We start from the raw sequence: 20,565 nt of genomic DNA, 5'->3' as shown, positions 1-20,565 counted from the left end.
TCGGCTGATCTGACCCAAGTGGTATCATCTGCAGAAGTGGTGGTCTTGTTACACAAATAGAACAGAGCACGGCGGCAACCCTCTGTGACCCAAGCTTCAGTAATGATTGTGGACACTAAGGGTTGCTTAATCATTAGTATCACCGCAGTGTTTTTGCCATCAAGGTGAGATGGTTCCTCTCCATTTAAGTGTCTTAGGTCTCTCTCTCCTTCTCTTTCCCTGTCCCTTTTTATATCTTTGTGTATTCTTTTTTTTTTACTTTATTTAATTTTTTTGGTCCACCAAGGTGTTCACGCCCTCTTTTACAGAACATGATATTAGCTGTCAATAAAAGATAGGCCAGAGTTCTAAGAGGGATGGTGATGGTCGCATGCACACAGTCACAAGCACAGAAGAAAAATGTTTTCTTCCTTTTCTTTTGCTGCAAGAATAAATTGCATTAATCTTTGACAGTTTGTGACGAACATGACACAAACCAGAAATATATATGCAGACAAGAGGAAAAAAAAAAAAATGCTGAGTTGTCAAAGTTAGGTCCTGTCTATGCTTGAACTAGAGATGCAACATTGGAATTTCTTTAGCAGAGTCAAATATCTGTTTTTCTTAAAGGTCTATTTCACCAAATGTTGAATGAATTGCATACAATTTTGTAAAGACATGAACAGTCTCCAGAAGATAACTCCCACTGCCCTTCAGGAACCCTCACTTAAAGCTAGGGTTGGTAGTCACAGAAAACTAGCATGAATTTGAATGTAGCATTTCCTCAGGACTCCGTCTAACCCCCCCCCCCCCCCCCGCGCAGGAGGCGGGCAGAACGGCAGGGCGGGATTTGATTGGTTTCATAAATTGGCTCCTGATGGCAGGGATTGGTTGGTGCTTTCCCAGGTTTACTCCGGCCGTTTTTTTTTTCACTCTTTATTTAAGAACACATATGACACATGTTTTGATTGCCATCAGACATAAAGATTATTTTAACCAGTATAACAAAAAGTGTGCAAACACATTGGTAAACATGTTGAACACTAGCATGTTGGGGGTGCCAGTTGTGCTCAATTTGTAGAGTCTATCAAATTAAGGAACAAAGACCAAAAGATAAAACTCTTTAACTGCCTGACAGAGTTTATAGTTTTGCTTTGCACCTTGTTTGACCACTCAAATAGATTTCAAAGAATCAAGTCAAGAGACTGATGTGCAGTTGTACAAATCATGTTGCAGCATTTAATAGTAGGAGAAGAAAGCTATTGCATCATAGGATTTGTGTTGTGTTGTGTTGACCTCTCAAGCAAGTTGATCTCTTTTTTTCCCCTCTGTTTATATTCTCCCTTTCTGATTATTGTCTGGTGTAAAGCAGGATTTATTCCACTCTGAATTATATAACCCAAACCTACAGTGAAGCCACGTGTTTACCTTTCAGATACTTCCAAAGACCCAAAAAACGAACATGTTAAGTGCTCTCCATCAAAATTGTACCTACAAATCTTTTTGTTTACCACCAGACCAAATCAGAGTCAGGTTTTATTCAGTATTTATTTATGATATATTTAAAAATACGATTGTTTATGACAAATCAAAAACATTCATACAAACACAAGCCATATAGAGTAACAATGCTGTTATGTTTTTATAATCAAATACAAATGTGTTCTGTGGAATCCAGCTCAAAGTGAGAATAATGTTTTCCACCCACACAGGTGTTTCCACTTGCCTGATTAGACCTCTGCTAAGAACCGTGTAGGCAGGAACACACCGCCCTGAATTGACTGTTCTCTAATAGGCTGCTGCACCTGTTAGGGCGGGACAACTTCCACTACAATCATTTTGATTGGCTGATAAAGTTTGGTGACCTCATACACTTCCTTTCAAACTTCTCTATGAGCATGGATCTAATTAGTGATAAGTGGAAACACCTGTGTGGGCGTACAGGGGGGTTTAAGGTTTGTGAAGCTTCTGTTTTGTATACTATACATGCAGTGTGATAACATCATGTTTTGAGTCAGGGTCATTGTGATGCATGAGTTCACTGATTTTAAAGCTGGTACTCCCAATGGAGTGGAAAAGGGAAAGACAGTAGAATGTACTTTATTAATGTTAATGTCACTAGCCTACATAAAGACAGCTCCGGTTGTTCAAGCCTGCAGGGTGATATTATTTAACTTTTTTGACATGAAAAAGAAATCACAGGCAGACACGACACATAAATGATATACAAGAGTACTTCATGAAAACATGTATTCCTATTTGATGAAGTTTAAAGAGTTAGTGCACTTTATTAGAGCCTCAATCACACAGATATTAATAACATCTTTCACATCATACCATACAGGTCGAAGTCACCGTAGATCAGGTACTTCTTCAGTCTTGGAGGAAAAGGGACAGCAGCCATGGCCTTAGGGCTGTTCATCATCCCAAGGCTCATATGACCTCTGATAACAAGTCGACACAGATGCTGCAGAGACCGGGGTTTACCTGAGTACACACAAATATACAAAGCCTCTGTTGAATGTAAAAAAAAGGCTGAAACTTTATACTTTATTTTACACAAAGTAATGGGTTTGAAGTCTTACTCAGTATGTCAGAAATCTCTTCCCATTCTGGTTGACTCTCCAGGGTGTGTTTCAGCTTGGGACAGATGCTGACATGACGTACGTAGTCCAGGAGAATCCTCACAACACCGCCAACCAGATGTGTCAGCCAAGATACAGATACGTACTCACAGAACTAGAAGAAAGAAAATCAATTGATGCAATTTCTTGTACATTAGGTATTGTCCTGAAGCTCACTTATTGGTTAGTTGGTGGTGTTTGGTGTTAAGTCAACTTGGCAAGTTCTATTTTGTAATAATCTATATTATGACAGAGTCTGAAGCTGTAATCAAGTAATCAGACTTTATTTGTAAAGCACCTTTAAATATATAAATAGAGTATACAATAAGACCCCTCACAAACAAACACACACACACACACACACACACACACACACACACACACACACACACACACACACACACACACACTGTCTATTTACAAGGTTAAAAGTAAAAGACTCAATAAGAGAAGAAACTGAGGAAAAGCTATCACAAGATCTTAATGAGGAAACACTGGAGGTGGAATAAAATGTTAGGATAGGAAAATAAAACATCCAAAATAGAGTTAATAAACAAAATGATAAAATACTATACTGAAGATACTACAGTAAATAGGAGAAGACAGTAAAATGCTAAAAGTAAGTATAAACTAAATTTCTGCATATATTGCCTCTTACTGGGATGACATCTGGTTCACTGTAGATTTGGTAGGCTAGGTTGTGAAGCTCCCTCCAGGTACTGTCCGTTTCTTCACTGTAACCATGGCAACACTGGAAACACCTAAACGAGGCAGAGTTGGAAGATTTCTTTTTCAACTTCATATATTCACTTTTTTAATATTAAAGCCCCCGAACACCAGAAATCAATTCTGAATAACAAGAATAACGCCAGAGACAACCTAATCGCACGTTACAGCATGTCAATCCGCGGGTAAGGAGTCTGGCACGTTTATAAAGTTCATGATTTCACCTCTCCCTGTTGACAATGTGGCATAAGCATTAGCTTCAGTAGCCAGGAAACATGGAGGATACTTTAAATATTACTCTCAATTTATTTAGAGGACACAAAACTTCAGGTTTGAGGTAAATGACTGACCGGTCACCAGCAGAGAAAAGAAGACGAGAGGAGGAAAACAGCGCAGAAACTAGTGAGGGATGTGGGGCGCTGGTGGCCTAGTGGTCTAAGCGCCCCACGTATACAGGTTATAGTCCTTGTCGCAGAGGTCGCCAGTTCTACTCCCGGCCGGTCGACCATCTGCTGCATGTTTTCCCCCACTCTCTACTCCCCACATTTCCTGTCTCTCTTCAGCTGTCCTATCAATAGACTATAGAATATATATATATATATACTATCATCGGTGTCGACCTGCCCCCCATCCAGGACTTGACCGGTCCCGGGCCAGGAAACGGGCAGGTAGCATCACCGCTGACCCCTCACACCCTGGACACAAATTCTTCAAACTCCTCCCCTCTGGCAGGCGCTACAGATCACTGTGCGCCAAAACAACCCGCCATAAGGACAGTTTCTTCCCCCAGGCTGTCACTCTGATGAACACTAAACCATAACAGTGTCATACCTGTTGGATCAATACTCTCTGTAAATATACATGTAAATATAACATGCAACAATTCTCCAAGCAGAATTCCATATTTCTATTTATTTTATTATTTAACTACTATCTTTTTTTTTTATGTAAAAAACTACCTCTGCTACTCACCACTGCACTTTATCATATTATTTTAGCCTGTACATGTTAGTCATGCCTATTTGTTGTTCTTTTGTATTTATAGCTGATCTTATTGTTATTATATATATTTTTTATTTTGTATGACTTATTCTTATGCCTTGTACAAAGAGAGCACAGTTTTCCAAAGTCAAATTCCTTGTGTGTTCAAGCATACCTGGCCAATAAAGCTGATTCTGATTCTGATTCTGATTCTGAATAGGCAGAGTAGCATCATGCTAACAGAGCTAACACCAGACACGAACGCCACATTGGAAGGATTTCAACCTGCTGTGGGCGGACAGGATACAGGAGAGCAAGACTGAACACACTGGTGAAGAAGGCCAGCTCAGTCCTGGACCCTGTGGAGGTGGTGGCTGACAGGAGAATTATGGCCAAGCTGTCATCTTTGATGAACATTTATTTTCTATATATATTCTTGTTAAATTCTTGAACTGTACACCTTTTTGTTTGCTTGCTGCTATAACTCCATGAATTTCCCCTTTGTGGGACGAATAAAGGAGTATCTTATCTTATCTTATCATCTTATCTTGATAAAGGCAAAAAGGCCAAAAATATAACTTAAAAAAAAAAAAAAAACTAGTGAGGGTTGTTAAAAAACACAAAGAGCTGAGTGAAAGAGACATCGACCGAATTGAAGACAACAACCAAGAAGCAAAAACAAACCGCAACAAAGTATGAGCTTTGGCAGTGTTACACGACTGGATGGCTTGATTTAATCCATGAAATCATCTTTAGTCAATCCTTGGTATGCAGTTGTTTGTGTTTTTGGTTGTTGCCCAGGTATAAGTGGGATAATGTAGTTGGTAGACTTACTTGTAAGCTTGATATCCACCGTTGAGCAGCAGTCGCATCATCACCGGATCCTTCAGACAGTACTGCAGCGCTGTAGGGAACTGAGTGTTACAGATAGCCCTGAAATAACAATTCACATCTGCTCCATAGGACAGCAACAGCTGCACCAACTCGTACCTGGCGATGACCAAACAGAGATGTCACAGGTAACCTTAAACACATCATGCCATGAGGTACAATGCGCACTGATATATGATGCACACCTCTCAGAACGCACGGCCACCAGTATGCATCTTAGTGGGTCCAGTTCAGTTCTCGCTCCAGCTGCGAGCAACATCTCGGCACAGGTGATATCGCCGTTACAAATGGCGAAGTACAGAGGAGACTTCCTTAGGTCGCTAAAGTTCTCTGCAACATTTACAGTTGGGAATTTTTAAGAAAAAGTCAGTTTTAAAGGTGACATATTATGCTCTTTTTCATCAAAATATTTTGGTCTAAGAGGTCCCCAAAACATGTCTTTAAAGTTTATTGCTCAAAAAAACACTTTGAAATCAGATTTTGGTCTGCCTGTAAACCCCTCTTTTTCAGCCCTGCTCAGAACAGGCTGTTTTCTGTGTCTGTGCCTTTAAATGAGAATGAGCTCTCTGACCACGCCCCCTCAGGAAGTGGATGTGGCATCTGCTGTCCAGCACCTTGATATATATACATATACATATACATATACATATATATATATATATGGCTGCTCACAGACCCGCATTACTTCAACCCTCTGAATTTGATCCAGAATCTGATCCTGACGGAGAGGCGCCTGCAGCAGGACCTTTCTGAACAATTGGTCACAGATTTAGTGTTTCTTGTTGTTTTATTTGTCAGTATGTCGACGTGTGTCTTGGTACACAGCTACGAACATGTAGCTATGTGGCTATGCTAACTAGCGCTAGCACTTTTCCATGAAAAATAAAAATCATCCACTAGATCTTCAAATCTGCAGACGTGGGGAGTAAAACTGACCTTTGTGTTTATTAAGACAGCCTACAACTAGCATGCCTCCCTCCTAAGCTCATTGTTAGCACACACGTGTGCAGGTAATGAAAAACGGAGGAGAGTTGAGTTGTATTTTATACAGTCAATGGGCTGAACAAGCTCCAATCTCTGACTTCCATTACAGACCGGATGTCGTTGTGACGTATGAAAAACACTGAAAACTGAAACAGCTCGTTTCACACACATTTACAGAAAGGTGTAGAAATCAGAACAGGGGCAGAATGAATTTTTTTCATTTTCAGGGGGTTTGTAGACATGCCAGGGAAACATATTTCAGGTAGAGAACCATTTAAAAGTCGATTTTGCATGATATGTCACCTTTAAAGAAGGACAATGCCAATACTTTGACTGTGAAAAGGACTCCACAGATGTTTAAAACCTTGATATTGTTGAAATCTATCCCAATGAACTACTGGTGACCTCTACTGTTTGGCCCAAGTTGCTAATTTATCAAAAGTTTTCATCCTTTCACAGTCTAAAAACATATGGCTATCTTGATTAACACTTCATATATTTTTGAACAAGTGTGTTAGTTAGAGGGAAAGATTCATGTCCAGCAGATCTAACCAGAGATGGTTGTGTCTAGCAATGCATTCACGTCGCATCCTTTCTCAAGAAGCAGTTTCAAACACTCAGCTTGTCCCCCGTCTGCAGCTGAGTGGACAGGGTTCTGGCCTGAGAGACGGATAGCTTTCTTTGTGGTGATGGGGATGAGCGTTCGCAGGGCTCTACACAGAGAGAGAGAGATAGAGGCAGAGAAGGAGACAAACAGGAAGAAGACAGAAACAGTGAAAACAAATGCTAAACAGGACACAGAGAAAAATGTTCACTAGATTGTGGTTTGAGCGACACTGTTATTCAGTGACAGAACTGAAAAACAGCGATACACAGAGGGCTCTTTGTTGAAATGAGCTGAGTAGAAAACACTGCAGATTTGTGAGGTGCAAAAAAAGACATGTTTCTACAGTTTGGTCGATTTGGCTGCAAAATTGGAGGAAAGGAATGTTAATTTGTCTCTAACAATTTCTGGAACTAGGGTATCTTTTGAAACTCTGATATTCTCAAGCTGTTTGCATGAGAATATTGCCATATCAGACGGCTCGGTACCATAGCTTCAGAACACCAGGGGTCAGCTCACAGTATGTGTCCTTCATATGCAGCTCTGTGGATGGGCAGCTGGCAGGCGTAGCTGGCTACATTCGGGTTGGCTCTGTGCTCAAGGAGCAGCTTGATGCAGTCCAGGTTTCCATTCCCAGCTGCATCATACAGGACTGTGTCTCCATTGGTGGACTGAGCGTTTACGTCACCACCTGGTGGAGCACAGGGGGAATACATCAAGGTCAAGGTATAGGAAAGAAGAGTTGTTGTCACTCATTTAAAAAAGAGACAACATATTTACTGTATTTAACAGTATTTAGTGCTTTACCATGATGTATGAGGATTTCTAGAGCCTCAGTATTGCCGTGTTCAGCTGCAATCCCCAGAGGAGTCACCCCATGGTCGCCTCTGGCTGTTACCTTAGCTCCATGTCGAAGCAGAAGCATCAGGAGAGCTGGACAGCCCACCTGTTACAAAACATAGGAAGCAAAGACACAAAGCAGGAGGGAGAAATGGTTGACAAGAAGAGAGGGGATAAGATATTAATCCTGGATATTTGGTTCTAATTCTCTTGATTTTTTTTTTGCAAGTAGTGATGCTGCTCTTCACCTTTGCAGCTTCATGAATTGCAGTCCATTTAGAAAGGCACAACTGCTCTACAAAGGCCCCGCCCATGATGAGTGATAAAACCATGTCGTATGATTTCTGTCTCACTGCTACAAGATACAGAAAATACAAGACAATCACAGTAAAATAAAATACTTACAAAATAAGATATTGAAACATTTAGGAGTTTCTGACAGTTGGGAGGCTGTGGCTCAGCCGGGGTGTTAGTGGTTTCTCAATCAGAATTGCACGTGTGGTGGTTTGATCCAAGATTGTTCTGTCTTAAAGCTGGGGTTGGTAATCAGATTTCTATACACGTTTTGTTATACTGGTTAAAATGATCTTTATGTCTGATGGTAATCAGTACATAATGTGTTCTTAAAAAAGAGCGAAACAAAGCTGTTATCTACAGCCACAGTAAACCTGGGAAAACACCAACCAATCCCTGCCATCAGGAGCCAAATTATGAAACCAATCAAATCCCATCCTGCCGTTCTGCCCGCCTCCTGCGCGAACATTTCATGTTTGTTTGTGTTTTCACTTTCACTATGATAATGTTTTGGTGTTTTCTTACCACTGAGTGAGACATGAGTTGACGGAGTGCAAAACACAAATGATGTGCTGAGGACCGGTTTGGAATCAGTCACGATCATATAGTCGTGAATCAGCGGTGCTCATGCATGTGAGTGGGGCCGTCGTTTTGAAGGAGCTCCGAGGGGAGGTGGGTGAGGAGTTAGACGGAGTTCTGAGGAAATGCTACGTTCAAATTCATGCTAGTTTTCCGTGGCTACCAACCCTAGCTTTAACGTCTGTACAAAAGGCCCCACACATGATGAAGATTAAACCATGTCATGGGATTTTTGTCTCTTTGTGAGTAAGATTCCATGAAAACGAAATAATGTATCTTCATAAACATTTAAAGGTTAGTTATAAAGAAGTTACTTTTTATTGCGCAAGACCAGAGCCATGCTAGCAGCTCAATACGGCAGCCTTTAGGAATTATGTAGGTGCTAATGTTAGCATGCTAACATACCCCAAACTTGCTAATGGTTTGCAGAGTAAATATAGAAAGTTGAAACAGACATCAAAACTCACAATTTAGTTTTAATGCTTGAACTGGCAAAGCTGCTTACATCAGCAGATAGACACATGTAGACCTGTTTGTTTAATGAATGCTAATGCTAATTTTTACTCCTTTTAATGTTAACAAATGATGTTCAAGGCGTTATATGTTAATAACTGCAGAAGTGCTTGATATAAATAAGGGATTAGCGAGTGACTTTTCGTCTGTGTTGTGGTGGGCATGTGTGTGTTTGTGCTACCAAAAAGCAGTGGAGTCTCATTCCTTCTGTTGGTGTTGTGCGGTGAAGCGCCATACTGCAGCAGCATCTTGATGTTTTCCACCAGGCCGGCCTTTGCAGCCAGAGTCAGAGACGTCTCCCCATCCTCTGTCAGCTCCTCCAGGGTCAGGTCTGTGGACATCAACACTACAACACAGTAAGTCAGTTGAAAATACACTATTATTAAACACTAAAATACTCTATTCATCCATTGTTTTATACGTTTGTCTTTTATTCAGATGTTACACCCATCTGTGACACCGAGCTCTCACCCTGCAGCACCTCATGAAGAACCTCTTGTTGAGGCTGTACAGCTGCTGCGTGCAGAGGCAGCCAACCCCTGCTGTCCCTCTCTCTGAAGGCAGACGCACAACCTGGTATCCCCTGCAGTGTGCACACATCACCTGTGGAGACACAACCAGGAGACACACAGGTAAAACAAGGGAAACATCAATATGCATGGAGTGCAAAGAGATCAAACAGAGGAAGAATACAACAACAAAAAACACTGTTGTTGTAACTTTATAAGAATATAATGACACCAGATACAGATTCATGTGCTGAAATAATGAAACACAGTTAAATGCAGGCCTTACCTTCGTGGATGGCTGCCATAATATTTGCAAATGCATCACTGTTTGATTCCTTTCTGATGAACAAGAGGAGAGAAGTGGGTCCAGTGAAAACCTCTACTTAAGAATTTAATTCATAAAGTTTTAGGAATAAAAACACACCAGTGTTGGAGTTAATTATTTGTATGTGATCTGAATCAGGAATCAAGAAAAGTTCCCTTCCTCCTCAATATATTACTTAATAATAAAGATTCAAAAAATGACTTCTGATACATGTAACTCTCAGTGAAAGTATTATGGGTATATAGATAGTTTTGACTCTCAAACCTGTTTGTTTGTGTTGAATATGGCAGCTTGTATGAATCTTGAATGCTCTCACGGATGGCAAAATCAATAAGCTCTTCATTAATGCCTTCCTGCTCGAGGTCGTCCATCTCTATATCAAGTGAAGCAACAAAAAGTGCAGGTTACCCACTTTAACCCTGAAATAAATACCGCCATGCACAAGTCACATCTCACCTGTTGATCTGAACCTGATCCGAACGTGCACCCTTGAGCACTCCTGCTTGCTGTTGTGTGTTTTTGTTGTTGCTGGGTCCTGAGCTGTCTGAGTTATATTTAGACATGACCTGCATTTATAGTGACCCCGCTGAACTTAGAATGTGTCAGTCACGTTTTCACATTCAGATAAAAAATAAAGCTCTTCTGAGTAATTATTCAATTCAAGTATTATTTGATTAAGTAATTTAGTCAAATCAAAATCACTTGATTTGCCAGACATTGTAAACTCAAAAACAAAACAATCTTAATATTGTTTGAGTCCTTACGCTCACATAACAGATTACTGTAAGGTTAATGATTATTTCTCTCTGACTCTTCTGCTTTGGGATTTGTATTGATCTAATATTGGAAATTGTTACACTATTGATTTCACATGGATGACAGTTGTGGTTAACTATCAACCCCACCCAGGTCATAAACATCCACAAAAATAACTCAGTTATGATGAATATACATACAGTTGTGCTCATAAAGAAATCAGAATTTGTGATTTTTTTAGGGCAATTTTTCAGAGAATATTAATGATAAGAGAAACATTTTATTTTCACTCATGGTTAGTGGTTGGGTGAAGCAAAATTTGTATCAAACAACTGTGTTTACTCTTTTTATATCATAATGACAACAGAAACTACCCAAGAAATCTTAATTTCTCCCAGGGTATGTAAACTTATGAGCACAACTGTATATAGATGTAATAAAATAGAAAGCTGTACTAATGAAAGTTTCATTAAAGCTCCTGTGAGGAGTTTTTATCTGGTGATGAAGCACATTGAAGCTGATACTGATCCCCCCCTTTTTTTTTTTTTTTACCTATGAAGACCATCAGCAGAGAGATTTACTATTTTCAAACAGTTATTTTTGGTATCAGAGGTAAGGTGTCAGATGAAGTTATTTCTGCTGTAACAGACTTTTTGTTGTAAGCTGTCAGAGGTGAAGGTTTTCAAAGGGTGATACATTTGCCTGTCATTTTTATTGTCAAAATAAATCAGCTAGTTTTTCATTTAAAAAAAAAAAAACATCTTTTTTCCAACGTGGTACAAAATCAGCAGACACCAGGTACTGCTTTGTCCACAGGGGGGGCGCCAAAGTCAATGTAAACCAGAAGTTTCCCACAGGAGCTTTAAATCATATTACAAAAACTCTCCTTTTATGTCACAAAAAAATCAGACATTCAAAAGATATATGTGCATCAATCTACTCCTCCTTTATGTAACAATCTGATATTATTGGAAGAAGAGAGGGGGACACTTTTAATCTATAAAAACTGATCATATCAATACCACATTATCTGAAAAGTTTGATCAGATGAAAATATATTGAAACAGGGATTTGCTAAATGAGTGTAGAGCTAAAGGAAATTATGCAGCTGTGCGTTCTGTGCATCAACACAATAAAACAGTGAAAATTGTTTTGTTTTTGGAAAAAGAATAGTAAAAGAAGTATATAAATGTCATATGGTAGTAAAAAAAAAGGTAATGTATAAAAAAGTGATGTTAGTAGATTTGAGCCACCTTTAGTTTGAGGCTTCAACCCCCAAACAACTGTTAAAACCTTAAGTAAGACCTCTTATCATCTCCTTTCCACTGTCTGAACAACAGCTTGGGGAATAACCTTGACATATTTCTAAGCGAAATATTCCCTCGAGAGAACAAGCGCCCACTTTCTCCCCTGACGAACAAATTGAAACGTGGGAGTTTATGGAAAAGTCTCAGACAGCGTCAGTGTGTGACACAGTGACTCAGCCTGTAGGCGGCCTCTCCACCACGTCAAAAAAAAAGGGAACGACTTCACCAATCTGTCTGGAGTGAAAGCAGACTGCCGGCCCATCCTCAAGTTTCACTACACGCTCGGACACCACACACATGCACACAATGATCCCTGTCTTTGAACTGCAAACACTTGATTTCATGCAGTGGATTTGAGCAAACACGGATTCTTGCTCCATATGAGGAAGAAAGTAAGTAGAATTTATTTTTTTCCTGTTTTCATTTACACAGAGAGTTTTTATGAGTGTGTTTTGTGAAAGTGTGCAGACTAATACAGAAAAATGGTTAAACCTCATAGCTTTATTTTGCATGTTTTTGTGCTTACTCAGCTTTATTCTCTTAATGAAAAACATCTGTATGATGTCAGAAAAATCTCCATGTGGCAACTTTTCTTTAAGTTGTTTGAGGAATTTTGATTTATGGACTCTATCTGATATTTTTATCATCAAATATTAATGCTACAATTAAATATTGTTCATGTAGCACTTCATTATTGAGCTAAGTATGATATAAAGAAGAATACTTCCTGTACGAGAGGCTTTATCATCACATTAGAGGTATTGGAGTGTGTTAAGAGCCCTGCAGTAATTGCTTCACATACTGCTGGTGTTGCATCCTGTTAAAAGGGGGATTGAAGTGACTGGACACAGGGATGCAGTTTGCTTTCACTCAATATATTGAACAGGGGAGATCAGCGTGTGTTCTCCTAGAACTGCACCTCCTCATTATTCTTCTCATATTCTGGATTTAATGAGAAAGACAGCTTCTTTGACAGGAAACACATTCCTGTCCGTCATCTGACAACTTTGAAGTCTGTTGATTTATCAAATTTGAGCTCAGTTTATGTTTTAAATCTTAAATCTGTTTTCTTAAATGTTGCAAAGAGCACTTACAGCTGTCACACATGACCTTAGGGACATTGCACTTTAGGGAATTTGGTCAAGTACAAGTGCTGGCGGGGTTCTGATAAGCTTGTATAATTTTGAAGCATCTTCTGTGCAGATAGTTGCATGGATTATGACTTAAACTAACAATTAATTCCCAGTTAATGAGCTGATTATGCTTTAATGAAATATTTATTCAGTAAAAAACTGAAAAATGGCCTTGACGTTTTCCCAGAGTCAATGATGTCTTCAGTTTTTCTCTTACTAACAGTCAAATACTTAAAGATATTTAATTTTTGAAAGGAACACAGATAGTCCTTGATAACATAATCAAAATAATTATATTTTAATACCATGTTTAAGAAAAAAATGTACACTCCTTTCCTAAATTCAAGATTATTGATGTCAGACGTATTTTTTATGCAGTTCTGTGTTTTATAATAATAAATAATAATAATAATACATTTTATTTATAAAAGCGCTTTAAAAGATTCTCCAAGCGCTTTACAGGAAAATAAAATTATACAATAGAAAAGCAAAGGAAAACAGTGCAAAAAAAAGCAGAGAAAAACAAGGCAGCAAAATAAAACAAAACAAGAAACAATAAAACAAAACAAAACAAACAAAATCAATCAATTATAGTTTAAAAGCCTTTGTAAAAAGGTGTGTTTTGAGTCCGGATTTGAATTTGGTGAGTGAGAGAGAGAATCTGAGGTGTTGGGGGAGAGGGTTCCAGAGGGTGGGGGCAGCAACAGAGAAGGCCCTGTCCCCCCAGGTTTATATATATTGTGTTTTAAATGCACACAGACTTGCAGTACTGTCCTTTAATATGAATCTTCCTCCTCCTTTTTGTAGCACAAGTCATGCACATTAAATACACAGAGATAATTAGAAGAGTAACACATATTTAGCTGCATGTTTGGGGGAGCATGAGGAAAATCACAAATGCCTGCTGTCAGGAAATGTGATAAGTGAAAGTCTGTTAACTTGATTTTCCAAGTGTGAATGTGTAACAGGGTTCATTGAAATCCTCTGTGAGGTAAAAAACAGCTCAACATATGTGTTGTTATTACTGTGTTGAATACAGAATGATAGAGGTGCTGTCCTTCAAATATTCTGTATTTAAATGTTTCACCTGTTTTTTCTGTTTGTCAGATCTTGAAAGCACCTTGTCTCCTCTTGAGTGTCTTTACAAGTCTAAATCTTTGCTCTGGAAAATTTGGGACACCAATTACTGATGATGTGAGCAAGCTGGCATTATTGGTAAGGTTACTTTGAGTGACTGCAGACTTTATTTCTTATTTTGACAGCCATTCTCCTGGTATGAAATCAGTCTTCTGCTATTTACACCAGTGATTTGATGCCTCTTCAATCTTTCTGTCATTACCTTTATTGCAGAAGCAGAATATCCCCTCTGATTATGAGATTCCTGTTAGTTACATCCCCAAAGAAGTGGTACGTATAAAGAAGTAAAATAGCATGCGAGTGGTTGCAAATTAGAATACTGACAGGGCGAGGAGGATCCTGATGTTACGCAGAGGGGTCTTGTCTCACCCTGAAGAGTTAGCTGTGTTGTAATGTTAAGTGATTGGGTTTTCATCTTCATGTCCAGGCTGGCACGTGCTGGGTGGTGTTAAACATCTATCCTTTGGAGCAGAGTCTTCGGAAGCTGGCCGACATGTTCGGTGCCATCTCCTCAAACAAGGAAAACATCATTGTCTTTATCGCCATGTTAAAGAGTTTACGCTTCACTTTTGACCATGAAGAACTGGTAAGCACTCAGCAGCTTAGTGCTGCATATACGTTTTACATAATAACATCATTAAAGGAGGCTTTGCAGTGCTGCAAAAAACAGCAAATCCGTAGCATGGATGTGCAAATAAGCATGCAGCGTTTTAGATATTTCGGGCCTGTTTTGCACATTAACTGCATCATCCAGTTATTTCAGGATTGCTTGTTTGTTGTTTGATCCCCCAGGAAACAGCGATGCAAGTCTTCCAGTGTCACTACAGAGAGGGGAGCTTAATGTCTGGTCTTTACTTCGACTACATCAAAGATGTCTTAAACACCGCCTCTCAAGGAACATCCGGCTTCTCATGCAAGCCACCACCTTGCCTTAATCCACAGCCAAAACCAGGTGTGTCATTCATTTGCATTTTAATTTCTAATGGATGCCACCAAAGTCAAAGCAGCTTTGAAGCCTGGTTGTGTGTGGATATTGATTTGGGAACAGGAATCAGATATGTAACATTGAGCACACGGCCAATACAGGTAATTAGAGGAATTATATGATCAAAAGCTGCATTAAAAGCCTCATGCAGTTTGAACTAATAGAACCAGCTTTGGTGTTTACTCCTCTCTTCTTCTAAGAAGGGAATTAAAGCAAGGGGGTAAAGGTGCACATGTAAAGATAAGTGCCTATAACGAAGCTAGAATTCCCTCTACTAGTTCGATAAATATCAAGAGGATTAGCCCAGCCACTATCAGATTTCAAGATTTCTATGGTGTAACTGTAGTCAGGAGAATCTCCAATAACATTTCTCTCTTCCAGGCGGTCAGGAGAAGGGTCGTGACTACAGCTGGTGGAAGAGAACTCCTTTGCTTCTGGCTTTCATCCCCTTCACAGCTTGTGTTGTGATGTTAGTCTGGCTGGTAAGTGATCGGACCAACTCAGTGTGGAAGTGTTTTTTTTAACCTGTCTATATTAAGCTTCAAATACAGAGCACAGAGACATATAGAGTGTTTTTTTATAACACAGAGCCATATACTGTGTATAAGACATGGACTTCACTGTTTAGTTTGTGGAGTGCTGTTTAAAGCCTTGAGTCTGGTGTGTCCCCTAACTTGCTCTTTTTTGGGGGGGTGGGTGGGGGCCAAAAGGGACCACATTACACATTGTTACCTCTCTACTGGGCTGACAGATTGCCATGTTAGCAACTTGTCAATCACAGAGTAGCCTCGCCCAAAATCATACCCAACTCTATCATCGTTATTGCTTTCAATGGGTCTTTAATTTTAGAACTAGGAATCTATAAACTTGTGAGATAATTGTTTTATTTAGTGCACATATGAACTAATAAGAGGGTTATTTTCGGGGTTGCTGGTGGCCTAGCGGTCTAAGCACCCCATGTACAGAGGCTGCAGTCCTCGTCGCAGGGGTCACGGGTTCGATTCCCAGCCAGTCGACCATTTCCTGCATGTCTTCCCCCACTCTCTACTCCCCACATTTCCTGTCTCTCTTCAGCTGTACTATCTAATAAAAGGCAAAAAGGCCAAAAACATAACTTTAAAAAAAAAAAAGAGGGTTATTTTCTTCTGATTCAATACAGGCAAAATCCCCCTTTGCAGCCAGCGCACTCTTGCCCTAATGGCTATTGGGAAATGAGCTGATAACGTCTATTTTTTATATACAGTTTTTCCCTTTCTCCTGGATAATGGATGATCCTTAATTTTTCATATTGGACAATGGCAAAAAAAACCAACTATTTTTTCAACTTTATTTGTAGAACATTTTCCACATTTTAGACAGGCAGTGTGACATACAACAGAAGGTACAAAAATATAGAATAGACATCAGTTGTCACATCTGAATGTCAACAGCGTTCCCCACCCACCACCCATTACAAGGCCTTTCAACAATTACAAAAAATAACAATAATAATACATACATACATACATACATAAATAACAAAATAAAATAATAATGATAATAGATAAGTGGAAGAAAATAGTATTAAGGTACAATAGACGTATTAGATGAAATAAATAACAAAGTGTAAGTTAAGACTGCACACATTAGTCCTCCAACTCTGAGGAGAAATCTCAATGGCAAAATGTTCTTATATGTTTTAAACATGCACAAATTAACAGAGCTGCTAGAATGGATGGATACCGTTTTAAAGCAAATCTACTGTGAGGCACTTTCATTTTGTGTGACCTTAGCATTCCCTGTGATCAAAGCGGGTCGTTTTATCTGTTTTCCAATCATGTCAGATGCATGTGTAGATTACGTTTTTAGATAGAGGTAACCGTACCGGCCTCTTGCTGATGGTCTTGATTGCTTTCAGGGGCCATAAAGAGTCATCAGTATTAGTTTCAGCCAGGTTGATAACCAGTTTAAAACTCCTCACAGGAGCTTTTAAAGGCTTACCTTTTTTTCTTTTACTGCTTGCATGGGAACCAAGTCAGCACTCTATTCGGGCAAATAATTGCATGTATACACAAAAGGTCAATTATGTTCGACTTAAAATGCATGGCTTAATTTTATACCACAATGAGCACTTATTGCAATTTCTAGGACCTGTCAGTTTCAGCATGGTGTTCATGTTTCCTGTCACTTTAAGAATGAAAACTCTATTAGGATCCCTTTCACAGTTGTTTATCCAGAGAGGATGTATTCTGGGTTACGTGGACTGTATGTAACCCAGGTTTAAGTGGTTCTATTGGTTTTCATAAAAGTGCCCGCATCACAAAAAAACTTCCTTTGGTGGTTAGTTTTTCATCAACTACACTGACTCGTGTCCGTTTTGGTCTCAGCGGGGTCAGTCTAATTCATGATAATGCCTTCATTTTTATGAGCACTTCCTGGAAGGCAATTCTTGTAAAGATAACAACTTCTCATCAAATATTCAGTGGTACTTTGAGGCTGTGTTACTACCTAATGTAATGATTTCCGCTTTGGAGATTTATCATCTGTCATGAGCTCATCATAAAAGAGCCCCATTCAGTCCATGGGTGGGATTTTCTAACCATCTTTTTTTTAATTCTAGGTCAAATCTGGAAAGCACAGACCAGTTTGCCGCACTGAAAATAGCCCAATGGCACCTCCTGACGCGATCCCAAGTGTGTCTGTCTCCATCCCACTTCAAACACTCACCCACGCCACTGACACTCAGCCAGCGGGGGAGGTCATCCCTGAACATGAGAGTGGATGAGGCATGATTAATGGCAAAGAGAAATCTCGAACTGAGCAGTGTTAACAATCTGCAGGTTGTTCAGGATCCTGCTGGATGGACAAGTGCGGTGGGACACTCTTCTTCTGCTGTCTCTGAACTGAATGCATGGATCTGAGCTACAAGAGAAAGGTCACCTGCTGAGAGGGCAGCTATGTCACAGATTTTTTCTAGCACTTAACCATCCCAAGAGTTTCTGAGGGACCAGAGGAAGAACTCTCAACATAATGGCTGTTTAATGACCAGAATGGCTGCGGAAGTACATGAATGATCTCATCTCAACCAAGGTCATTTTTCAGTCCTGTGTCTCTTTACTGTCATGATTCAGGGTGTTATTGTGCTCATTTAGGGTGTCGTCGTGCTCCAGTTTTGAACAGGAACAAACACTTTTGCTAAAGCCTCAAAAAGAAAAGAATGCTGTTTAAGGACGTTGTTTCAGTTTTGATTAAAACCTCTTCTGCCAATAAGCCTGCTGTGGCTTGGTTGTTACAAAGGGCGTCCTTAAACTGCTTTATTAAGAACCCTACCTTAATGCATTGAGCGTAAATGCAGAAACGTGTATTTCCATCAATACCGCCTTCAGCCAAACGGTTGTAAATGTATCAGTCATCAGACTCATCCAATGAGCTGTGTTTGCTCCTCTGCATCCTCTGTCCTCAACTTGTTGTTGCCATTATTTTGATCTGTGATCTGTCACAAAATAAGAACCTGCTTGTCACAAACAACACGCCATGTGGTTCAACAAGCAACCTACTTTGTGTATCAAAGATCTGACCAGATGGCAGATAGCCATGGCCAGAGGCACTTTGAATCCCCTCATTGTATTTCAAAGCTGTTGCCCAGTGATCTATAGCTGCTACTCAGGCCGCAGCGAGTGTGTTAGAGTTTTTAATGCCTCATTCACTGAGTCAATCATGTTCAGTCATGAGAACATGACTCCCCAAGTGTGAGCGCTCGTGCACTGTATGTGTCAGAGGGAGGGAGCGAGAGACAGGACAGACAGGATGAGGGAAAGTGAGGGCGATAGGGAAGGATAGATGGATGGACGGATGAGCTCAGTGAGGAGCATAAGGAAGGCTTGTTCTCGTCACAAAAGGACTGGCCGTAGGCTGGAGGAAATACCAGTTACAAACACGACTGATGTCGGCAGATCCCTATGAATCAACAGGCAAAGAATCTCTCCAGACCGCAGGCTATGCTAGCCTTATCTACAGAGGATTGTTAGTATTTCAGCAACAGTTCCAATGATTTACTTCCAAAACTCATCATCGAAACATGGAAAAATATACTGAAATGTTTACTGTTGGAGAAAAAAATATTCAACTTTTTTTGTTTTATTGTCTCTCTGGTGACCAATTTGTACAATTGTAATTATGGGATTTTGTGTTATATTGTTGGTGAGATATTTAAGTTATTTACGAGATAAAGCATTTAAAAATTTAAACGTTTTTACAGTTTCATTGCTGTAAATGAAAATTCAATTCATGAATGTACGAGGATGAAATAGTTTCTGAGGGAACAACTTTGCAGAAACTCCTATCCTCATTGCAAAACATTGTGTATTGTTGATCACTCTTTCTCTTTGTTGTCAAGATCCAAAAGTGTCTGACTGAACATTATGAAGTTAGGAATCAATTATCTTGAGACGTCATGTTTACAAGCACTGTGTCAAATGTTTCGTGTTTGTTCAAATTAATTTACTATGACCAACTTTTTGCAAGTTTGTAATGAGTATATTGTCAATGTCGCCTTTTATGAAATATTGACATTATTCTGCCCCTTGTGAATGGACCGCAAGCAAAATGATGTCAATATTACAGATAAACTTTATAAGTATTTGTTAGCAATATAGAAATACGTAGTCGTACTTGTTAATGTTGTTGGTGAAATTGTGAAAGACAAAGTCTAAATATTTCCTCAAAGATCTTTTCATTAAAAGAGAATAGTTTACTCTAATTAATTTTAGAAGGATGCAAAGTTTACTTAACCTGTGCAAAAAGGAAGTTCAAAATAGCACAGACTTTTACTTGTGAAATAACTCACTTAAGGATCTGAACATGTATATGGAATGTTGTTAGGTCATATTCTCAGACCTCCTATCTTTTGTCATTTTTTAAGGATTCACTGATGGAGTTCAGGTTCTTTTATCCGTAGCTGGAGGTATTTCAAAAACTGTCAAATAAATTGGATAATTCAATAAAATGTTGTTTATGTACTTTCTTAAAGGTTATTTGCATTTAACTGTAAAAAAAAAAATCAACATTATCTTTGGTCATGTTCCTTCTCAGTTACAGTATTTGGAGCAAGTCAGTCTGTAGGGACTTGGCTGGGGAATCTGAGGGTTGCAGGGCTGATGTCTATTCACAGAAAAAGTAAGTTGGGCAACTGGAGGGGTGCTAGTTCCATACCTGGGCACTGCTGATGTGCCTCTGAGCAAGTTACAGAACCCTCAATTGATCAAGTGCCCCTCAGCAGTGGACAGCCCTTTATTCTAACATATCTATTAATGCATGTCCATGGGTTTATGTTTGTGCATGTGTGCGTCATGGTTATAGAGGTTTTGACATTTCATTTCATTTGTATTAATTACATTTCAGTCAAGCTGGGGTTTTTTTG

At 39.4% G+C, this 20,565-nt stretch overlaps 2 protein-coding genes and 1 long non-coding RNA gene across 3 annotated transcripts; 2 read left to right on the top strand and 1 right to left on the bottom strand.

Annotated features, from left to right (window-relative positions):
• Positions 1-2,242: 2,242 nt before the first annotated feature.
• On the bottom strand, positions 2,243-10,220 carry asb15b (ankyrin repeat and SOCS box containing 15b). The gene is made up of 13 exons (XM_034673804.1): positions 10,114-10,220; positions 9,811-9,863; positions 9,487-9,618; positions 9,197-9,361; positions 7,878-7,984; positions 7,597-7,735; positions 7,309-7,480; positions 6,738-6,898; positions 5,387-5,531; positions 5,145-5,300; positions 3,262-3,364; positions 2,565-2,718; positions 2,243-2,466 (listed from the first exon to the last, which is right to left on the bottom strand). Exons 1-13 carry the CDS (start codon positions 10,218-10,220, stop codon positions 2,306-2,308), a joined length of 1,755 nt encoding a protein of 584 aa, XP_034529695.1. The 3' UTR covers positions 2,243-2,305.
• Positions 9,199-10,502, top strand: LOC117805170. The gene is made up of 2 exons (XR_004629357.1): positions 9,199-9,371; positions 9,454-10,502. It is a non-coding gene; the product is annotated as an uncharacterized LOC117805170 (long non-coding RNA).
• A 1,539-nt stretch (positions 10,503-12,041) lies between these two features.
• On the top strand, positions 12,042-20,145 carry LOC117805109. Its single transcript, XM_034673715.1, has 7 exons — positions 12,042-12,304; positions 14,153-14,260; positions 14,396-14,452; positions 14,610-14,768; positions 14,975-15,134; positions 15,549-15,649; positions 17,767-20,145. The coding sequence occupies exons 1-7, from the start codon at positions 12,293-12,295 to the stop codon at positions 17,929-17,931; spliced, it is 762 nt and encodes a 253-aa protein (XP_034529606.1). The 5' UTR covers positions 12,042-12,292; the 3' UTR covers positions 17,932-20,145.
• Positions 20,146-20,565: the final 420 nt, after the last annotated feature.

The sequence above is a fragment of the Notolabrus celidotus genome, chromosome 21 (genome assembly GCF_009762535.1).
Source record: "Notolabrus celidotus isolate fNotCel1 chromosome 21, fNotCel1.pri, whole genome shotgun sequence".
In the NCBI taxonomy this organism is placed as follows: Eukaryota; Metazoa; Chordata; class Actinopteri; order Labriformes; family Labridae; genus Notolabrus; species Notolabrus celidotus.
This window is presented reverse-complemented; position numbering and strand designations above follow the sequence as displayed.

Coding starts and splice junctions, on each gene's coding strand:
- asb15b (XM_034673804.1), bottom strand. CDS start 10,220: ATGGACGACCTCGAGCAGGAAGGCATTAATGAAGAGCTTATTGATTTT. Junction 9,864..10,113: donor TATTCAACACAAACAAACAG/GTTTGAGAGTCA, acceptor CTTGTTCATCAG/AAAGGAATCAAACAGTGATG. Junction 5,301..5,386: donor GTGGCCGTGCGTTCTGAGAG/GTGTGCATCATA, acceptor GGTCATCGCCAG/GTACGAGTTGGTGCAGCTGT.
- LOC117805109 (XM_034673715.1), top strand. Junction 14,261..14,395: donor TGAGCAAGCTGGCATTATTG/GTAAGGTTACTT, acceptor CCTTTATTGCAG/AAGCAGAATATCCCCTCTGA. Junction 14,453..14,609: donor GTTACATCCCCAAAGAAGTG/GTACGTATAAAG, acceptor CTTCATGTCCAG/GCTGGCACGTGCTGGGTGGT.